Here is an 18,954-nt window from a genome sequence, read left to right on the forward strand (position 1 = left end):
GTTAAAGATATCATAGTTGAAATTAAGACGAAGAAATGGACATGGGCAAGGCATGTAGCACGTAGTCAGCATAACCGCTAGTAATTAAGGGTAACTGACTGGATTCCCAGAGAAGGCAAGCGCACAATGGGGACACAGAAAATTAAGTAAGCCGATGAGATTTAAAAGTCCACAGGTATAACACGGCAGCAGAAAGCACTAGACCGGGTTGATTGACGGATCGTGAGAGAGGCCTTTGCCCTGTAGTTGGCGTAGTCAGGCTGATGATGATGATGTTCACGCAATGCTTTTTTCCAATTGCTCAGAGCCAAGTCTGCTCAGGTAGCCATGAATCTAATTATGAAAATGCATGTTCCACAGAAAAGCAAACAAGAAACAAAAAAAAAATTAAAACAATTTATATTGGATCTATCGGGCACAATATTCATAGAATCAAATCACTGAGTACGGTGAGCAGAAGGTGCAACAAAGGGTATAGGTGCTAAAACACTGTAATCAGTGTGAACTGTTTTATTTATGGAGGAAGATGACAGGTTTGCAAGTGCACCTATGTTCGACAGGGGCTGCAGCAATAAAACATGCGCATGCGAAGTAACGAGAAACACTGGTCAAAGTGACATAATATAAGGAGTGTTGCTTTTTTTATCAGATTCTCACATAGCCATGTCAGGTCACCAAACAACCAACGCTTATTCAAGTTTGGCTGAAATCTTATAGGCTGTCAGTCTGTATCCTTTTGTCTAGTTGCTTAACCTGAGTCGAAGATACTAATGCTTTCACAGATATTGTACTGTTTCGAAATATTGTGTCATTTAAATATTTATTTATTTATTTATTAGAATACCCTCAGGGCCCGTAGGGCATTACAGAGGGGGTGGGTACAACATTTATAACACACAAGAAAAAAAAGACAAAATAAAGAAACAAGTGTCAGATGCGCAAATCAGGAAGGCAACATAAGTCAACTAAAAATGTATAAGAATTCAAGCACATACAAGACAAAGATAGATAATGGAAACTGCGTATAGTTACAAGCATTGCTGAGAAATTGCAGTCGGGAGAGTTGGGAGAGTTGCACCAACGTATATTTAAGCTCTGTAACACGTGCTATACTTACACCGTCATTAGTATATTCAAAATGAAGAGGCCATTCTTTTTTTTTAAATGTCGTGACTACGGTATGTCACGTTTCAATTGCCATGTTTCACTCCTGTTACAAAAACGACAAAAAAAAAAACTGTAATCAGCGCATGTTGGTCTTGAGTATTAGAGATGAGACAATGTAGTCGTCTGCATAAATTTCAGGTTTAATTTGGGTCTTACTGATAATCTCAGCTACGTCACTTATACAAATAATAAACAAAAGCCGCCCAAGCGCTGAGCCTCCAGGCACCCCTAACATGATTTGTATGATGGATGACTTCACGCTTTTCAACGTAATGAAATCGCAAGTGCTTTGTTATCCAATCAACCAGCTTGTTGTTGCCGAAATTGTAAAGAAGGTAGAAGGGAGGTTTAGTATGGAAAACTTTGTCAAAATCCTTAGAATTGTCAATAAATATGGCATAAATCTGTCTTCGGTCTAAAGGGAAGAAAAATGTCGTGTGTAAATTCAAGCAACTGTGTAGCCTTAGGGAAAATAGGATATGTGCATTAAGGTATTCTACATAGTATTTGTTGACTACTATATGCTCCAAAAGTGTGGAGCTGGTATGGAAAGCAAAGTTATCGGCCTATAATTTGCTATTTGCTTGTTTCCGGACTTATCGGCCTATAATTCGCTATTTGCTTGTTTCCAGACTTAAGAGCACGACGTTTGCTAATTTTCGCAGTAGAGAGATTGTTGCAGACATTTACTTTTTTAAATATTACTGTAAAATAATTAGCATACCATAATCAGTACCACTTTAAATTATGTTTGGCATATCGTCTGGGCCAGAATGTATTGTAACTTCAAAATACTATTATATTATGCACTTCAGAGGAGCTCAATTCAAGATTAAGAAGAGCAGATGAACGGGGCTTCCTGTTTGGTTTAGGGGCAATCGACAGTAGGGGTCGCACACGGAGTGAGGTTATCGCATGTGCCGTCCGTGCGTTAGAGATGGGCAGCTTGTTTAATCTATGCTTCAGCAGTGTTGCTCGCTATATAGGGCTCCTGGGATTTTATCCGCGAAAACAGCAGAGAGTGTGTGTACAAAAGTAATTTCTTTAGACTGACATGACAGAAATGTCAGTCCGAAAAAATTCCTTGACATGACGGGGATAATGAAAGCCTATAGAGAGTGTCTATATAATTCTTCTCGCAACTAAAAAAATATACCAATACCGTTGAAGCTGACTGGCCTTTGTTATAAAGAGCTGTGTTGTCTTCGCTGTAAAGAATTCGTCTTTTGGGAGATTGAAATAATTCCTTTTCCTTTGGTTTCGTTCTTGATTACACGACACGGCACTCTCTCTACTACAATTCTTATTGGCTCTTCAATATTTATGTCTTGATAAAGCATGTGTGCAATTCGAGCGCTAAGCGTTGAGCCTATTAGTATTTCAAACCTCTCGGCTACTTTTCATTTACACTTGCGCAATCGGAAACTCACAAAATGCAGTGAAATGACAAGTTCATCGCGCATGATAACCCAGCGAGACGCGAGGAAGAACGAGAGTGGCGGGTGGTGAATGCATGGCAAAACAAGGTAGAAAACAATTTACCACTCATATTTTTCGTATATAGACCCTTCTAGAGTATGTACCTTAATCATGTCACGTGGATCACTGTTCTGGCATCGCGAATGGCGCCAAAAGAATTAGAATCCCTATGAGAGGATAACTCACTCGGCTGTATCTTCAGATTTTGTCTTAGGGCCCTTACACAGACAGCACATGTAAACACGAAAACAAGGGTGCAGTCAATGCTGCTCTCAGAAATCTTAAAGCTGTAGAAAAAAAAAAAAGATGTAGTGATGTATTTTATGCACAGATTCTCCACTCGGGAGAGAATAACATAAACGGCGGCGTGCCGTAAATTATTGTCTGGCGGCGGCGGCATGGTCTCTCTTGGAACTTTGGCGGGGGTGCAAGTGGCAAGAGCAAAAACGGGCGGCGGCGGCGCGGTGTGGTGGCGCACAGCTGTAGTACTTACAATAAAATAAGTGTTGATAGGAAAATGCATGCGTGGTACCCTGCCTATAAGAAACATCTCGTACAAAAGACGAGAGTTGCTTCCCGCAGCATGCCTCTTACAAAGGGGTTCAACTGCAGACGAGACCATGCGCCTGGTCTCGTCTATTCCTTCTCGTATGTGCATCGTGTTTTTTATTGCATTCTCAGAATGGTTTTCATGTCAAAACACCAACTCACCCAACAGTCAACTCCTTTGAATTTACTTTTATGAAGTTTTGTCAATGTGCTGTTACACCGTGATAATCAAAGGCGAACTTGAACAGCATTTTCAATGCCTAAGCTGGTGATGGGTCAGCAGTATATTATAATCAAGGAATCTTAGCAAGGCTGCTGGGCTTGCTACAGTGCAATTTTTTTTTTCTTTTTATGAGGATTAAAACGGCACTCTAATGGGTCGCATATGCACTGGTGTGTTGCTGATACAGTAGAAGCTGGGCATACGTGTTGCGTAACCAGAATCTTACTTTTTTTTTTGAAGTTTTTGTGCCTGAAAAGATTTTTTTTTAGAATTTGATAATGAATATCATGCTTTTAAAATACAGATTTTGAATGTCGGAAAAGAATTGCTGCATATGTTTAGTTAAATTAGCATAATGAAGTTGCGTAATGATGGTGTACTCTCAGTAGTCTTCCTTTCTGATGAACTGCTAATGATGTCGTAATCCTATCACTCTCACTTCCAAAATCAAAATAAACTTCGGTGTCTGAATAATGGCTGCTTTAAGAGCTGGACAGTGTCCAAAGGCTTTTTTCAGTTGATGCATGACATCAGTGCACACATTGCCTTCTCTAGACACCATTTTCTAAACACAAGCCACAAAAAAAAAAATGCTAAGCAAGTGCTGGCATCTGTGAGGCGACACATGAACTAGCTGGCAGATGAGTCTCATCGAAAACACTCATGGGGGAGAGTATCTCAAGCAGACAAGCTGGGCTCATCCTGAATGGTTAAAGGGGTTAAGCAGAACTATATCCTAATTTAGTTGGCTTTCTACCGGGTGCAGCACTCCGTGCATGTTTCTACGTAAACTAAACACCTTCGTCGCGCTGCCCCTTTGGGTCCCATTTGATTAGATGCTGCTGCATATGACGTGGGCCAGTGTACTACACTGCGATATTTCAGGCTGCCACAGGATAGGGCTATTTAATCTTGCATGTCGTACTAAGGAGCAGTTTGTTGTCAGGTAGGCGTCACTCGCGCTGTTATTTATTTTTTTTTTTTTGTCCTTGCTGAGGTTTTGCTCAAAGAAATGTAAATTTCACTTATTCTCTGGAACTTGTTCAGTTTGTATTTTAGATGTAAAATTCTGCTCTCAGGTCCCTCTGTATCACTTTCTTACCAGTCATTTTTGTAAATGACGTGGTTATAGATATAAATAATTTTTATAAGTTTGTTGTGCACTTGAATGAGTTGGTCGCGTCTTACTTTAGGAATTAACCTTTTGTCTGCAGACACCCTTCGTGGCTTCGGAGCTGGCGCCTGGTGGTAGCATTATGCTAAGGAGCAGCCAGTCGTATGGAGAGACTGTACCTAGTAGAGGAGGGTGAGCCCATTTTTTTAGCGTTTGCTGCAGCTGTTTTAGTGGAGGTTTTTAATATGTGCAGCAGGGTAATCTAAGGCTACAGATTGTTGCATTTAACAGGATTTTGCTAATGAACTTCAAAGACAGCTTATCTTGGGTACAGATAGCAATTCGCAACTTGTACTGAGCCAGTTGCATCCATTTGCTGCTAACTTTAGGGAACGGCAGTGTTACGTTCTAGAAAATACTTTGGCATTGGCACTATGTTTGTTTGTTCAAATAGTCGAGTGAATTGAATCTTTTAACCTATTTTGCCTTATAGCAGGTTACTTTGACAGTACTTACTTTAAGTTTTCAAGCGAATATTACTGTATTGGAATTCACTCTAAAAATTTGAAATATTCAAAATTTTTTTTAGTATATTCACAACGAATTAATTGATTTACTTCACTGCATGCGACGAGCCTGCTTCAGTGCATCTTCAGTGTCATTTGCTTTAGTGAATCGGGGTCTGATTTGGGCAAAGTATCGCAAAGCTAATAACTTCACTGAAAGTCCTGGACTTATAGTATCATTTTTTTCACGCCACCTGCAGCTAACAACCAGTATGAGTAGTTTACGCGGCATGTGTGGTGCAATATCTACCGAAGATCTTTTCTTGCGTTGCGCTGTTTTGCCATTTCAACCTCTCAGAGCTTCATGTACATTTCCACTTCATGAGGCGCCTGAAAACATTTTATTTATTTCTCTTTTCTTTAAATTAACTTTCAGTGCCATTCTTTTGTGGTGTCTCTTTCACCAGAAGCCAAGTAACACTTCGCATCCGAGACGAGACCTCTGGAAAGGAATACTCTATATCCTTCCCTGGCTCCAAAACCATTCTAGAGGTGAGCAAAGTAGAGCCATCCTTTGTCTTAAGTGAGCATGTTAGAGATTTGTTAGAGATGCCTATTCAGGTGTGACTATTTTCCTTTCACAGTAGTAGCAAAGGATTACTTTTCTGCTATTTTCAACATCTGTAGTCCTGTGTTAGAAGTGACGGGAAAGTCGGAAAAGAAAGTTCACATTATAGACTTTCTGGAATAAAAGTGTACTAAGAGAACTATGGTGCAGAAATTGATTAAGTATTTTCAGAATTATGATTATTTGATTTTGTTTACACCTATCAAGACGTGGTAATAAAGTTAGGCCTGTGAACTTCAAAGCATTTGCGGGTTTACCAAACGAGGCAAGGCTGTGTGCATGTTGAATAATTGCAAATTTTTGCATTTAAAACATGGCACAGGTGGGGAACAGTTTTCATGGAAAATTTTTTTCTTGGTAAGTTTTGAATAATCTAGTTGACTACATGTATATTTCTGTGTTGATTTCAAATATGGGATTATTTTTCTAGTGTAATGTGTGGTTCTTAAATAACAAACTATTTCACGTGCCTTTGGGCAGCAAGATTTTTTTTTTTTTTAACCAAGCGTGTTACAAAAGAAATCAATCATAATAATCTGCTATCAGAACTGTATGCAGTGCAACAAATATGGATTTTCTAAGCTCATTTCAACAAAACATGAGGTATGTTATACATCGGGAGTGAGCCATTGTGAAGCTGCAGTTTTACTTGTAAATGTTCAACATAGCATAACTTTTGCTTGTGTATAACTTTTGCTTTTGCTTGTGTCTGGTGCTTGTGCATCATGAGGTCACGGCTCAGTCATCACTTGGAGTGTGATTACGCTTTAGTTTGGCACCTACCAGCGGAACCTCAGTGATGAGAATACGACAGCACGCTGCACTCGTAAGCATCACAAACTCGTACTCAGCGGTGAGAGGCTTTATTGGCACTTTGGACCTTGAGATAAAAACTGTTGTGAGGCGGCACTTTGGTATTTGCGATCGAGCATAATGTAGTATTTTGAAATATTTGGCGCCACAATCTTGCACTTGACGAGTGAGCTTACTGCTTGAAGACGTGGTTAGGCTTAACTGTGCTTGTGGCGCTGTTGTACAAGATGAATTCGCCTTTTGCCAACAAGGGCATTGCACTGGCTGACATGCGAAAGTAAACATGCAGAGCTTCATTGCAAGCAACTAATCGCATTGCTCGCTGGCTCCTCATTACCGTTGATGGCTTTTTTATGAATGTCGGCAATGGACCCCCCGGCCAAGCTCGTTGTGCAACGACCGCTCGGAACACCTGTGAAAGTCTAGCAGTTTTGCACTCCAGCGCACCAAAATGCAGGACCAAGCGTGCTGCATGATGATTTTTTATTATTATAAGCCATTATATTTGTTTTCTGGAAGTTCAAATAGTAAAATTATGGTGTGAATTAAATTGAATCGCAAACACTGTTTTAAAAATATTTGAAAGTTCTAATATTCGGGCACCCCTAATAAAAAGTTTTTTCAAGTTCCATGTTCCCCCATTTAAAAGAATCAATTTATGTCACTGGAGCACTTAGGGGGCTGAAAGAAAAATTTATTGCAAGTCATTCCTGTGCTAATTAACCCACCATACCTGCAGCACCCTTGGACTGTGGAGCAAAAGCTGTTGATATAGTGCAGATCGTTATTTGCAGAGGCATCGTCTCTGCTTGGGCCACCAAAACTGCTTGGCATCATATTGTGTCACTCATGTAGGTGAGACTAACGGTCCCGCATTTCCGTGCAGCTGAAACAAGATGTGAGCGACTTGACATCCATACCTGTGCGTCATCAACGATGGATAGGTTGGCTGTCACCAACGCAACCACCGGATGAGGTGAGCACCTGTGTGGGACCACAATCATGTACTTTAACTGCTTCTTTGGTAGGCAGTTAACTGACATAGCTTCATAGTTACTGAGCGGTTTTATGCTCTTCATTAGCATTTAATTTTAAGCACCGTGTAAATTCAATAGCTGATCCAGCGAGGAATCGTGCCTTGCCATTCTGCCGTGCAAAAGTAAAAGGGCTGTATTTTTAAGATTATAGGTTGGACTGAACATTCAAAGTTGTGGGGGTTAGCTTATGATGGAAACGGAAACTTGCATTACAATTAATGAAAAGACAAACAAGAAATCAGGTTCTCTGCACTGTGTTACAACATTATGATTGCTTTATGGCTCTGTCTATTGTATATAATTCCGCATGCTCGCTCAGATGGAAAGAGGAAAACAAAAGGCAGTATGCTTATTAAGGAAACCCACCACACTCTACTACTTCCATGTAAAAGTTTCAAGGAAATGGGGGATACCGAAGTAATCTAAGCGGGTTTTCCCCTACAAGGTTTGATTTTCGGGTTCCAGGAGAATCAAATCAGTAAATTACCATGAGCCCTGGTTTGTGTGCAGTCACCTTTAGCACTACCCCCATCTCATCTGTATCCAGGGATGCATGTGGAGAAGAGCAATTGCAAAATGCTGCATATTCTCTTTACTAAGACAGTTTTTGGGCTTATCAGGGGCTCGTATTGGTGCAGTGCTGATAACATCACCTATGTTGTTATTACTGTGTTCCTCTTACGCAGATGGCACTGTCCCTGGCCATTGGTAACGCTAACGAACATCGGCTGACCGTGGCGAATGTCGGGGGCACCAGTTCGTCAGCGGTGAGTCATTCACGTCGCGATTGAGGTGCACAAGACGCCAATGCTGGATCAATCTGGTTTGTTTGGTTGGTTTTTGAAGAAACCATGTCAGGGGACAATGCGTCGATGTTCCCAAATCTAGGGCGTCCTCACGGCTGGCACGTTTGATTGAGTAAATTGTCATGCTGTGCCCACTCGTTCATGCAGATTTACTTCATCTCTCAATCTGTCGTGTGCCAGTAGTAGTCCTACCAGCATTGTGCTGAATAAAAATTGCCAGTCTCTTTGTTCAGAAACCTGGCATTAGCATTTTTGCAGCACTCTGTCTGCTTCACTTTTCGCCCTTGTTTGTTAGTGTGCTAAAGAAAGTAAACATTAATTACCAGCGTGCCTGAGCGTACACTCTGTCAAGAAAAGGTAGTCTTGCATGAACTGAGACTAGACACCCTATAGCACGATGGGAAATGTTAAGGAGTCTTGAACCACTTTTCTAAGAAATCATCGACTGGCTCCAGTGGGTGTCTATTGCCCCGTGAATAGATTGCCACAAAAAAATTTTTCGAGTCTGCAGAGGTGAGACAGCTGTGCATATTGCGCATTTTCCTGTGCCAAGCTGCTCCAAAAGCATAAATATCGCGAAAATTGTGCCGAACTGCTCCAAAACAGCCTCAAAAGCAAGACTTTTGATGCCATCATCAGCTTCAGGGGAAAAAAAGGCTGAGTTGACTATACATAATTTTCCGGGCACCGCTAGAAATACCAAGAATATAAGACACGCCCAAGCGTGATTTTAACGTTGCACCTGTTGACGAAGGTTCCTATGTGAACAGGTCCGCCCTATACACGGCTGGTGCAGAAGCCTAGCAAATGTACCAGCCGCACCCAGTTGTACCGTGCACGATTAACGTCCCCTTCTTGTAGCTCGAGTCATCTTAACTACAAGGGGTTTCGGGTGAATGAGACAACAGGCTAGGTCAAGAAAACACCACTTTATTGCTACGTTAGCAATAATGCATAAACGTTGCATAAACGGATGGTCCACTCTATGAAGATAACAAAGGGTAGGCTAACAACTTTGGTCGTTGATCGCCTTGGCTCGCAGGGATTTCTGAGGTCGGTCTTCCCTGTCCGGTGGCTCATGCAAAGGAGACCCTCTCGCTGTCCGAACAGTCGTTTTGACCAGCCTCCTAGTTACCCTCTCCCTAACGAGAGTTCCTTCGCTTGCCAAGGGATAGTAATCTGTTCCGCGAGCCGGGAAAGGGGGACAGTGCACACCAGACCCGTGGTGAACGGCCCTTCGAAAGAGGCTTCATTGCCTTTATCTCGAAGAGACTGACGTGTCCTCGCAACTCTGCTGCCGCAAAGGGGAAAGGAAGCATGGGCGTGCTTCCGCACTCATGGTGCCGCTATGGTCTCCTCTGGACAGTTCTAAATATGTGTGATCTCGTAAAATAATACCGCTGTCCGTCGAACGTGCTGTTCCTGCTAGCTAGGCTGCATGTTCTGACGCCATTGTTGCTTATTGAAACCCACTGAGTTAGCCACCCTAATGAGTGGCATGTGTAACGGGCTTAACACTTGGGTTCTTTGTTATGCGTATACAGAGCGTTCCTCCGGTCACTGCGGTTTTCATGTTGACGCTGCTGCGTGCGGTCACTTGCACACCTGCGTTTGCTGTGAGTTCTTCGTTGTGTAAATGTGAAGTGCGACACGTCTCCTGGATGCTCTGGAACGCGAGATCTCAAACTGGGTTTCATGAGCGACAGAATGCATGCAACCCGCTCCCATTTTACCCCCATTGGCAATTATTCATATAGATTAGCAAGTTTACTTTGCATGTAACGAGAGACCCATTTGGTATCAGCACTAAGGACACGTTGCACGATTTGTGATTCCGTGGTGACAGAACTCAGTTGGCGCTTTATTCATGACTCATGACGCATCGGCGATCACGTGGAACAGTTTTCATTAACGATGATTTGCAATACTGATCCGTTTTGTAAATGAAACTCGCAACGAGCGCTTTAAGAGGCGTCGCTGTATGCCGGCTCGGAGCTACACGAGGTTTTATGCCTAGCCTGGTGTTTCGGTCGGCGGCTGTTTCGCTGTAGTTTTTTTTTTTTTTTTTTTTCCATCAAATCTGGCCTTTGTGTGTTCAGTGGTTCGTTTGCTTGGACACATTGCTTACATGCGCTGCACAGTGCGAGCGCTTTACGCAAGTCGCGGGCGGCAATTGCAAGTCTATGCATTATCAAGAATTCCATATCTACAGGGATTGTCTTAACTATTAAAAAGTTTAGAACAGGCCAACGAGGGCAGCATTAATGACGCGTGTGTTGCGCGTGTCGAGAGGCGGTATCACTTCGTATCAATATTCATTTATTACTTAGTGCCATACGCACGCATTTTAAGAAAGAGTCAGTAAGACAAGGCTTCTTACTTGCTGTGCCGCACTTTTGAAAAGTGCTCCCGCATGGGGTGGCCGTGAACGGCAGTGCAGCGCGCGGGCTTTTGTTGTCTGTTAAAAGAGTTCAGTACACTTGACGCTAAGCTATCTGCACAGCTGAGCAAATAGATTCATACTTAAATATTGGCAGCGAAAACTGACGGGATGCAAAAGAAGGAGCGTCAGTTTGCACTGGCAATACTTCAGTGTGGGGTAATCCAATACCAACGAGCCCGTCTTTCAACCCTTGAGCAGTCAGTCAGGAGCAGGACTTTTGATACAAATGTCACTCTTGGTTGATGTTAGCTATCGACCAATAGCAGTACTAATCTGTTGTGTGATGAAAAATCAGCTGTATGCCAACCCTCCGAAGACGGAGTACGGTCCTGTGTATGAAAAGATGGCACTTGAGAAAGTAGCGACTTTGTGCTCCACTTCTGAACTAAACTTAAACGCTTCAATGCCAACTCTTTTAATGCCAGTGTTTCGTGGATACCTTTGGGAATCAGCGTTTGTGTGTGTACACATTCCTTTGCAGGCAGAGTTGCTGTCGAGTGATAGCAGTAATGCGGACGAGTTCGAGGATGCCAACGAGTGCCTGATTACGTCTGAAAGCAGCAACACTGCTTTAGCACCTCTGAGTGAGTGTTCATCACGGCTGGGCGAAACCCCAGGCGTCGCATCTTATGTACCGATCAGTGAAAACAGGTCGTTCTGTGCTTATACAGTTATTGTCAGGTCTCTCCCCATTCCTTTGTCCGCCACACGTTCGTCAAATACAGTGTAATCTCAGCGATGTGAATCTCAAGGCTGGAGTAGAGGGAAATATTCGCATCGCCCACGATTTCATATCGGGAGAAAACTAGCAAACTCCGTCTTCAAGCTATGATACATGCGCATAAAATTTATTTCGTTAAAAAGAACTTGCATATGTTTTTCTGGAACTTTTTTCCACAAAGGTGCTCACCAGAGGTTTAACTTTTTTTCCGCAACTGTGGCACTTCGTGAACGTGCATGTCAAAGCTTCGCTAAGACCAACTGAAAGGTATGTACCGAAGCCCACTTCACCAAAGTCTTAATTGAATGGCAGGAACAACAAAACACTTCGTGTTTTTTTTTTTCATGGCTTTATTGCCTTCTAATCTACCACTACGTTAGCCACGAACATTTAGAATTGCGTAGCAACTGTTGATAATCATGATTATAGTGATTGCAGTTTCGTGTGCAGCGGCTCTGGCAAGCAGTAGTTCAGTTTTGAATCCGTGCCCACTAGGCATGCTAGAGCTTTCAAAAATGCGTTGTTTCTATGATTGCATCTGCTGCTGTTTTGTCGACAGTGGTATTAGCAAGCTGCATCACGTTAGCTCAGTCAGCATGGGGTGCCATTAGAAGATTTATCACCACCATACGTGATTGCATCGATGGTAACCACAAATGTTTCATAGCAGTAGTATCGGCTGATGATAAGCACAATTCTGTGCTGGACACTCTCATACTTCTGAAGTTAGCTAAGCACGTTGCTGTCAACTGTAGCTCGTCAGTTTCAGTACCCAATTTCGTACCTCCCGATGCACAAAAGTGTTTAAAGAACCAAGTCCTTGCCCATCATACACAATGCAGTTTGAGCATGGAATTTTAAAAATTCTTAGACACCTGGTTTGTATCACCAAGATTCTATGGTATATTCAAACAATATTTTGTTTGCTTCTTGTCTTATGTCTGCACATGTTGTTTTCTTGCCAAATATATTTGTTCTATATATAAAGGACATAATTCATGAAATCACGTTCTATCTCGTTGCCATCGCTCGTCACCATAAACACAGAAAATGACTGAATAGTGTTTATACCGTATTTACTCGTGTAATGAACCTGCCCCCCACCTTGGGCCTAAAAAGGAAATTTTTTATTAAATATACTTGTGCATTTTTTTTTGGTGTGATAGCCAGTACCTTTGACGATCGAAACAACTTCAAATCACACCATTATATCACATAATAACGGCACAATAAAAGTCAAAACATAGTTTAACAACCATGCTAAACAGTCGCCAGCATCGCTAGCGAGGACAATATCGATTGAAATCTAAAAGTCCCGCCTTTTACGGCACAACACCATCTGTCGAACGCAAAAGAAACCTTCACCTTATAGCGCCACTCAAGCACGGCTGCGCAAAAACAAAGCAAAAAAAAAAATGCAACCGCGCTGATGGCACAACGTGCACACACAATGTGCATGCACTGCCATTCAACACCGCGTTTTTGTTGACGATAGGTTAGTGTGCTAGCAACATGACCATTTTGAAACTAAACGTTGGTCGAGCGTGCGCTGGAGCATGGGAATCAAGCGGCTGGACAACACTTTCAGCGTCGATCCGTGTGCGTTGGTCTGTACCCATGCTATCCGCTCTGCCACGTCGCAAGTGCTGGGACACCTGCCACACCCAAGCGGGGGGTGAAATGACGTATAAACAACACTTTTTCACCTTCCGCTTGCATGCAGCAGGTGTCTCGACACGTGAGGCGTGGTTGTGCAGATAGCGTGTGTAAAGCTTCGGGCTACTAAAAAGGTACGATGCGCATTTTGTGGGCCAATACAAGGAGTTTTCTTCTATGGAAAGCGAAGTTCTCGAATAGAGGCTCCGTAGTCCTGCAGCAGTTGGACAGTATGTTTTTTAATATCGTCATGCAAAATTTTTGCTTTTATAACTCCCTTGACTTTTTTTTCTCCCGCGTAAATAACCCTCCTTTTAATTGGCATTTCTCTTGAAAAAAAAAGGGGGGCGAGTTCATTACATGAGTAAATTCGGCACTTCCTTTTACCTGTTCCACTTCGTCACCCGGAAAATATTCTGGCATCTATTAGTGAGCTTTTAAGTTAAAACTGACAAAGTTTTGATCGGAGATTCACATCGTCATTCCCCTGTTGTTCTGAAGATTACCATGTCAAAAATACATTGTAGTTATGTTAAAAAAATGTTTTTTCATTGTATAGTGCCCGAAGGCCTGGAGGATGAAGCAGAAGCTGTGGAACATTTTTCCCGGGCATTTGCGAGACGGTAAGTTTTGCGCGAGCTCAGCTGCAGGCTTTCTCGGGGACAAACAATTGTTGCTTTTTCTTGGGAACATATAAAACATAACGTGTCTATAATTTTTTAAAATTTTTTGGCAATATAAATGAAACTCACGGATTCATGTATATTTGTGTGCTGATTTCAAGTATGTAATTTTTCCCCCAGTACCATGTGTAGTTTTTAAATTTCAAGTGCCATTTTGGGAGCCCCTGTTTGTTTTAACTGACATAGGCTCCGAGTACAGTGGAACTTCAATTATACGTCCCCCTGTTTTGGAGCGTCCTGCATTTTACGATGAATCGGTTTGGTTCTGGTAAAATCCCCCATAGAAATATTAATTGAAAACCTTGGTTGTACAACGTTGTTTTATGCCGACCCTGCATCTTCAACAACTTTCAGGTTCCGTCCGAAAGGAAAAAAATACCTTTAAACGTCGATCAAATATTCATGATTGCAAAATATGAACTTGTGTTCCCCTAGGTTGACGATTGGAGAAGTATACAGTGAGACAGAATCTCTTCTTAGAATGGAAAATTTATTCTCCTGGAAGTTAATGTGCTTCTACATAAGCCTCGACCGCGTGTGTATGTATCTGGGGTCGTTACTTAGGCAAGTTTTATCCACACAGAGTAGCGTCAGCCGGCTGAAAAGCAGATATCTTCATGTTTTCGGTCCTTGGAAGCTTTTTCTGGTCGAAATGCAGCCGATTTCATTCCTTCGTGGCACTTGCAGTCACGGGCTTGTGCCCGCATAAGGGCATGACTCTGCTTTTTTCACCGCGCAGAATTATTTTCTCTTGACATCAGCATTCATGATAAGAGCGGGACACCACTAGTTGCACTTCACAAGCCAACAAATTGCAACGCGCGCAGCTCAGTCACGCACGAAGGCATTCTACGCAAACTCGTGGTCCGTCGCCATTATGAGATAGTGATGACACTGCGTCTGACTTTTGTGACGCTGACTTTTCTGACGGGAGGCTATTGGCAACGCGATTTTAGTTTCGTTCTCACACGCAGGCAATTTATGGATTTGATTTCTTGGTAGAAAGATCTACCTACGTTGTATTCGATTGTTTTCAGGTTTAAGAATCAATATGCGCTCGCACCTTCTTCAACCACAGTGTTCTGTCTTACGTCCCCTTTTATTCCTAATTTACATTGATGATTTACCTTCATGTGTTTCTTCTAACATAAAACTGTTTGCAGATTACTCTGTTGTGTTCTGCAAAATTAACCGCTTAAATGACATTGCTACCTTTCAAAATGACATTGAATCCATCTTTAATTGGTGCGCGACTTGGCAAATGAAACTAAATACTTACAAATGTAAGGTATTACGCATTTCTCGAACATTGTTTTCTCCTTCTACTTATTTATTTAGCAACATCCCACTTGAATCAGTCATCTCTTACTGTTATCTAGACGTACGAATCACCACTTGTTTAAGCTGGCCACTCCATATCCGCTCCTTTATTAATAATGCATACCGCATGCTTGGGTACATTCGCCGCAACTTCTCTTCTACACTTGTCTCACTTCCATACTACCAATGTACAAGATTCTAATTCGTTGCTGCAGTATTGGATCTGAATTTAATTGTGCAATGTGCTTCATTCTGAATATACTTTAGTGAACAAAAAGCCGGAAAAGCCAAAGAAAACAATCTACAACTACACGCGTGCTAATGTTGATATGATTATAAATCAACTGTCATCTTCTTCTTTGGAATTTTCGCGCACCTTGTCGCTGCGCACAACTAATGAGAACTGGCATTTCATACAGACGCAGCTAACCGATCTAAAGGAAAAGTATATCCCTAAAATCTAAGTGACAGCGTCAACCCAGAGCGCCTGGTTCAACTTGCATGTCAAACGTAGCATAAATGAAAAAAAAAAAACAAAAACGACTTTACTCGAAAGCCATACAGTCGCGATCCGATAGTGATTGGAAGCGTTACCGTGAACAATCCAAGCAATGTAAGACAGAAATCGAAGCAGCGAAAGACAAATTCTTCAACAATGATATAACAACGCCCTTAAGGGAAAATACAAAAAAAATATTGGAAGGTAATTACCCTAAACCATCTTCATCATCACAAGTGTCTATTTCCAAGGATGGTGTACTTCTTTCACCATCATATGTTGCAACGGAACTAAATAATTTTTTTGGTTCAGTATTCACAGAAGAAAATCCCATTTCACCTGACCTTAAGTTCACGACTCTAGATTCGGTCGTGAACGATTTAATTATTTCACACCAAGGTATTGAACGAGCTATTGAAAGGCTCCCGAACAATTCGGCACCCGGCCCTGACGGCATCTGCACAAAAATTCTAAAAATAATAAAGCCTGTTATTTCTCACATTTTAGCTTCCTTTTTTCAGCAATCTATTGATGGTGGTAGCGTACCAGACGCCTGGAAAATTGCCCACATCACTCCTATCTTTAAATCAGGTGACCCCTCTATGCTCAGTAACTATAGACCAATTTCACTAACGAGCATACCATGTAAACTTTTAGAGCACATTATATCATCTGCAGTTATGACATATCTAATCACGAGCGAGTTCTTTTTAGCAAGTCAGCATGGTTTCCAGCGTGGCTTTTCTTGCGAAACTCAACTATTCGAACTAATAACCGATATTCACGAAGCGATACATAATAAAACAGACGTTGATGCTCTCTTTATAGATTTCGCCAAAGCTTTCGACAAAGTCCTCCATCACCGCCTAAATATGAAACTGAGTGCCCTCAACATAAATCCTAATAGCTGTAAATCGGTTGCTAATTTCCTGTCCGATCAGTCTGTTTTTGTTAATAATACCTTGTCTCCATTAGTAAAGGTAAAATCAGGTGTTCCACAAGGTACCTTGCTAGGGCCAATCCTATTCCTAATTTACGATAATGATATAAGTAACCAATTGTCATCCCCAATAAGACTTTTTGCAGACGATTGTGTAATTTACAGACAAATTACTAGTCATATCGATACGAGTGCGCTGCAGTCTCACATTAAACAAATCACCCGATGGTGCTGCCAATGGCAAATGGAAGTTAATGTTTCAAAAACAAAGTCTATTCAATTTACAAGAACTACGAAACCTGAGCTGAATTATTACATAATAAACAATAGGCTAGTTGAAAATGTGACCACAATAAAATACTTAGGAGTTCATCTTGCACACAACCTCTCATGAAATGCTCATGTTGAGGCAGTAGCCAGTAAGGCTTTAAGAGCTCTAGGATTTATAAAACAAAATTTTCACTCTGCTAACCAATCCACCAAACTTCTCGGATACACATACTTAGTTCGCTCGAAAATGTAATACGCTGCCCTTATTTGGAATCCAAACCAGCAATACTTTATTCATGAACTTGAGGCCGTTCAAAACAAAGTAGCCCGCTTTATCACAGGAAAATATTCTCGGCTATATAACATAACAGCTATTAAAACTTCGTTGAAATTACCTACTCTAGAAATGCGTAGGCTTATCGCTGTGCTGTCTCATTTCCACAAGTTTCATTTCAGTGAGTCATCTTTCTTACATTCACAGATTAAACCAGCTCATCGCATTTTTCCATATGTGGATCATGCTTACAAAATACAGCCCATGTTTGCCCGTACTAACTTCCTTCGTGACTCACCATTGTTTCTTGCGATTTATCATTGGAATAAAATACCAAGTGATGTTGTATCTGTGCGTGATCACGACATGTTTGTTGGCAGATTAATGGAGATGTGGAATGTAGAACTGTAAAATTTTGTGGCTTTCTTTCGTTTAGTCTAGTGCCAATATCACATCAGTTATCGCACACCTCATTTCATGCCATACTGAGTGCTACATTGCATTACTATGTCTTTTTTGGTGCGAAATTTGTTTCTGCATTTACCTTTTTATTATTTTTTTGTGTTCTGTGTAAATATTTCTGTTTTGCAAATAACCCTGCTGTGTTGTAACTACTCCCCCATGTAATGCCCAAATGGACCTTTAGGTTATACAAATAAATAAATTAATTGATTAATCGAATAAATGCTCTTGCATTAATCCAAAACAATTCTGTTTGCTTCATTCTTCACAACTACAGTCGTCACGCTGGCATTTATACATGAAGAACTCACTTGAACTGCCGTCTCTTGCCTCTCATCGTACGCTCTTCCGCCTCTGTTTATTTCACAAAATTTATCATGATATTCCAACTCTTCGCGAGTCACTTATTTTTCATCCTTCTTACTTATTGACTAGAATTGATCATCCTTATAAAGTTGTTGCCTAACCAAAACATGCAGTAATTCATTTATTCCCAGAACATCAGTAGACTGGAACCGCCTTCCAGGATCTGTAGCCATCTTGACCGATCATCACTTCTTTCGTTTTGCACTAGCTAGCGCTGTATAAATGCACGCACCTACTTACCCGTTCTCTTTGTACGCAATGTTTATGGTTTGTTCTTTTTTTTTAGCTAGCATTGTATGAATAAATAAAATCATGCTTTACCCACCTCCATAATGCCTTTGAAACGAAGGGTATTGCAAAATTAAAAAAAAAATAACTAATGCTGTCATTAGCTGCCCCCTGGCACGAATAATTTAATCTACCTTCCTTGTATAGGCCTAAGGTCGTGTCGTGGGCTTATCCAGGTGGTCTGCACCAGTTTTTCGGGCAAGGCTAAGTGTCACTGTCTATAATCTTAGTTTTTCGATTATACAGCTCTCAGATTGAGCGACAATTTTTCGTGGTCCCGTAAAAGTCATATAATCAGGGTTCCACTGTCATTAATAAAATCATAATGACCTGGAATGAGTACAGAGTGGAAGAAAACAATGAATTTTCCAAGTACTTTTGAAGAAAAGCTTGAGGTATGCGGAATATTTGTGACTGAAATTCCAGCTTGATGTAGACTCATTTTCGAATTCACCATCCCATAACTTTCGTACAGATTGGTTTAGAACATCGAGTCTTGTTTTCTCGCGTTCTGTACTTTTTCTGGGTTATTCTTATGTACTTAATTACTTTGTAACTCACTCAGTTCAGGCAAACAGGGGCTCCCAAAATTCGCATGAAATGATTGATGTTTCAAGAGTGAAGTGGCCATCTAGCAACTCCAGATTTGGATGGAGCCGAATCCTTGTCAATTGTGATTGCGATTGAAAGTGCTTATGTGACGCAGGTAG

At 41.4% G+C, this 18,954-nt stretch overlaps 1 protein-coding gene across 1 annotated transcript in view; it reads left to right on the plus strand.

Moving 5' to 3' along the window:
* LOC119180606 (FAS-associated factor 1) overlaps nt 1-18,954 on the plus strand; it is a 63,753-nt gene that overhangs the window by 11,429 nt on the left and 33,370 nt on the right. Inside the window, exons 5-10 of the mRNA XM_075875929.1 lie at nt 4,633-4,724; nt 5,506-5,590; nt 7,366-7,455; nt 8,203-8,283; nt 11,247-11,349; nt 13,702-13,765. Coding sequence (XP_075732044.1) covers nt 4,633-4,724; nt 5,506-5,590; nt 7,366-7,455; nt 8,203-8,283; nt 11,247-11,349; nt 13,702-13,765 — 515 coding nt within the window. The remainder of the gene's footprint in view (nt 1-4,632; nt 4,725-5,505; nt 5,591-7,365; nt 7,456-8,202; nt 8,284-11,246; nt 11,350-13,701; nt 13,766-18,954) is intronic.

The sequence above is a fragment of the Rhipicephalus microplus genome, chromosome 10, assembly GCF_043290135.1.
Source record: "Rhipicephalus microplus isolate Deutch F79 chromosome 10, USDA_Rmic, whole genome shotgun sequence".
NCBI lineage: Eukaryota > Metazoa > Arthropoda > Arachnida > Ixodida > Ixodidae > Rhipicephalus > Rhipicephalus microplus.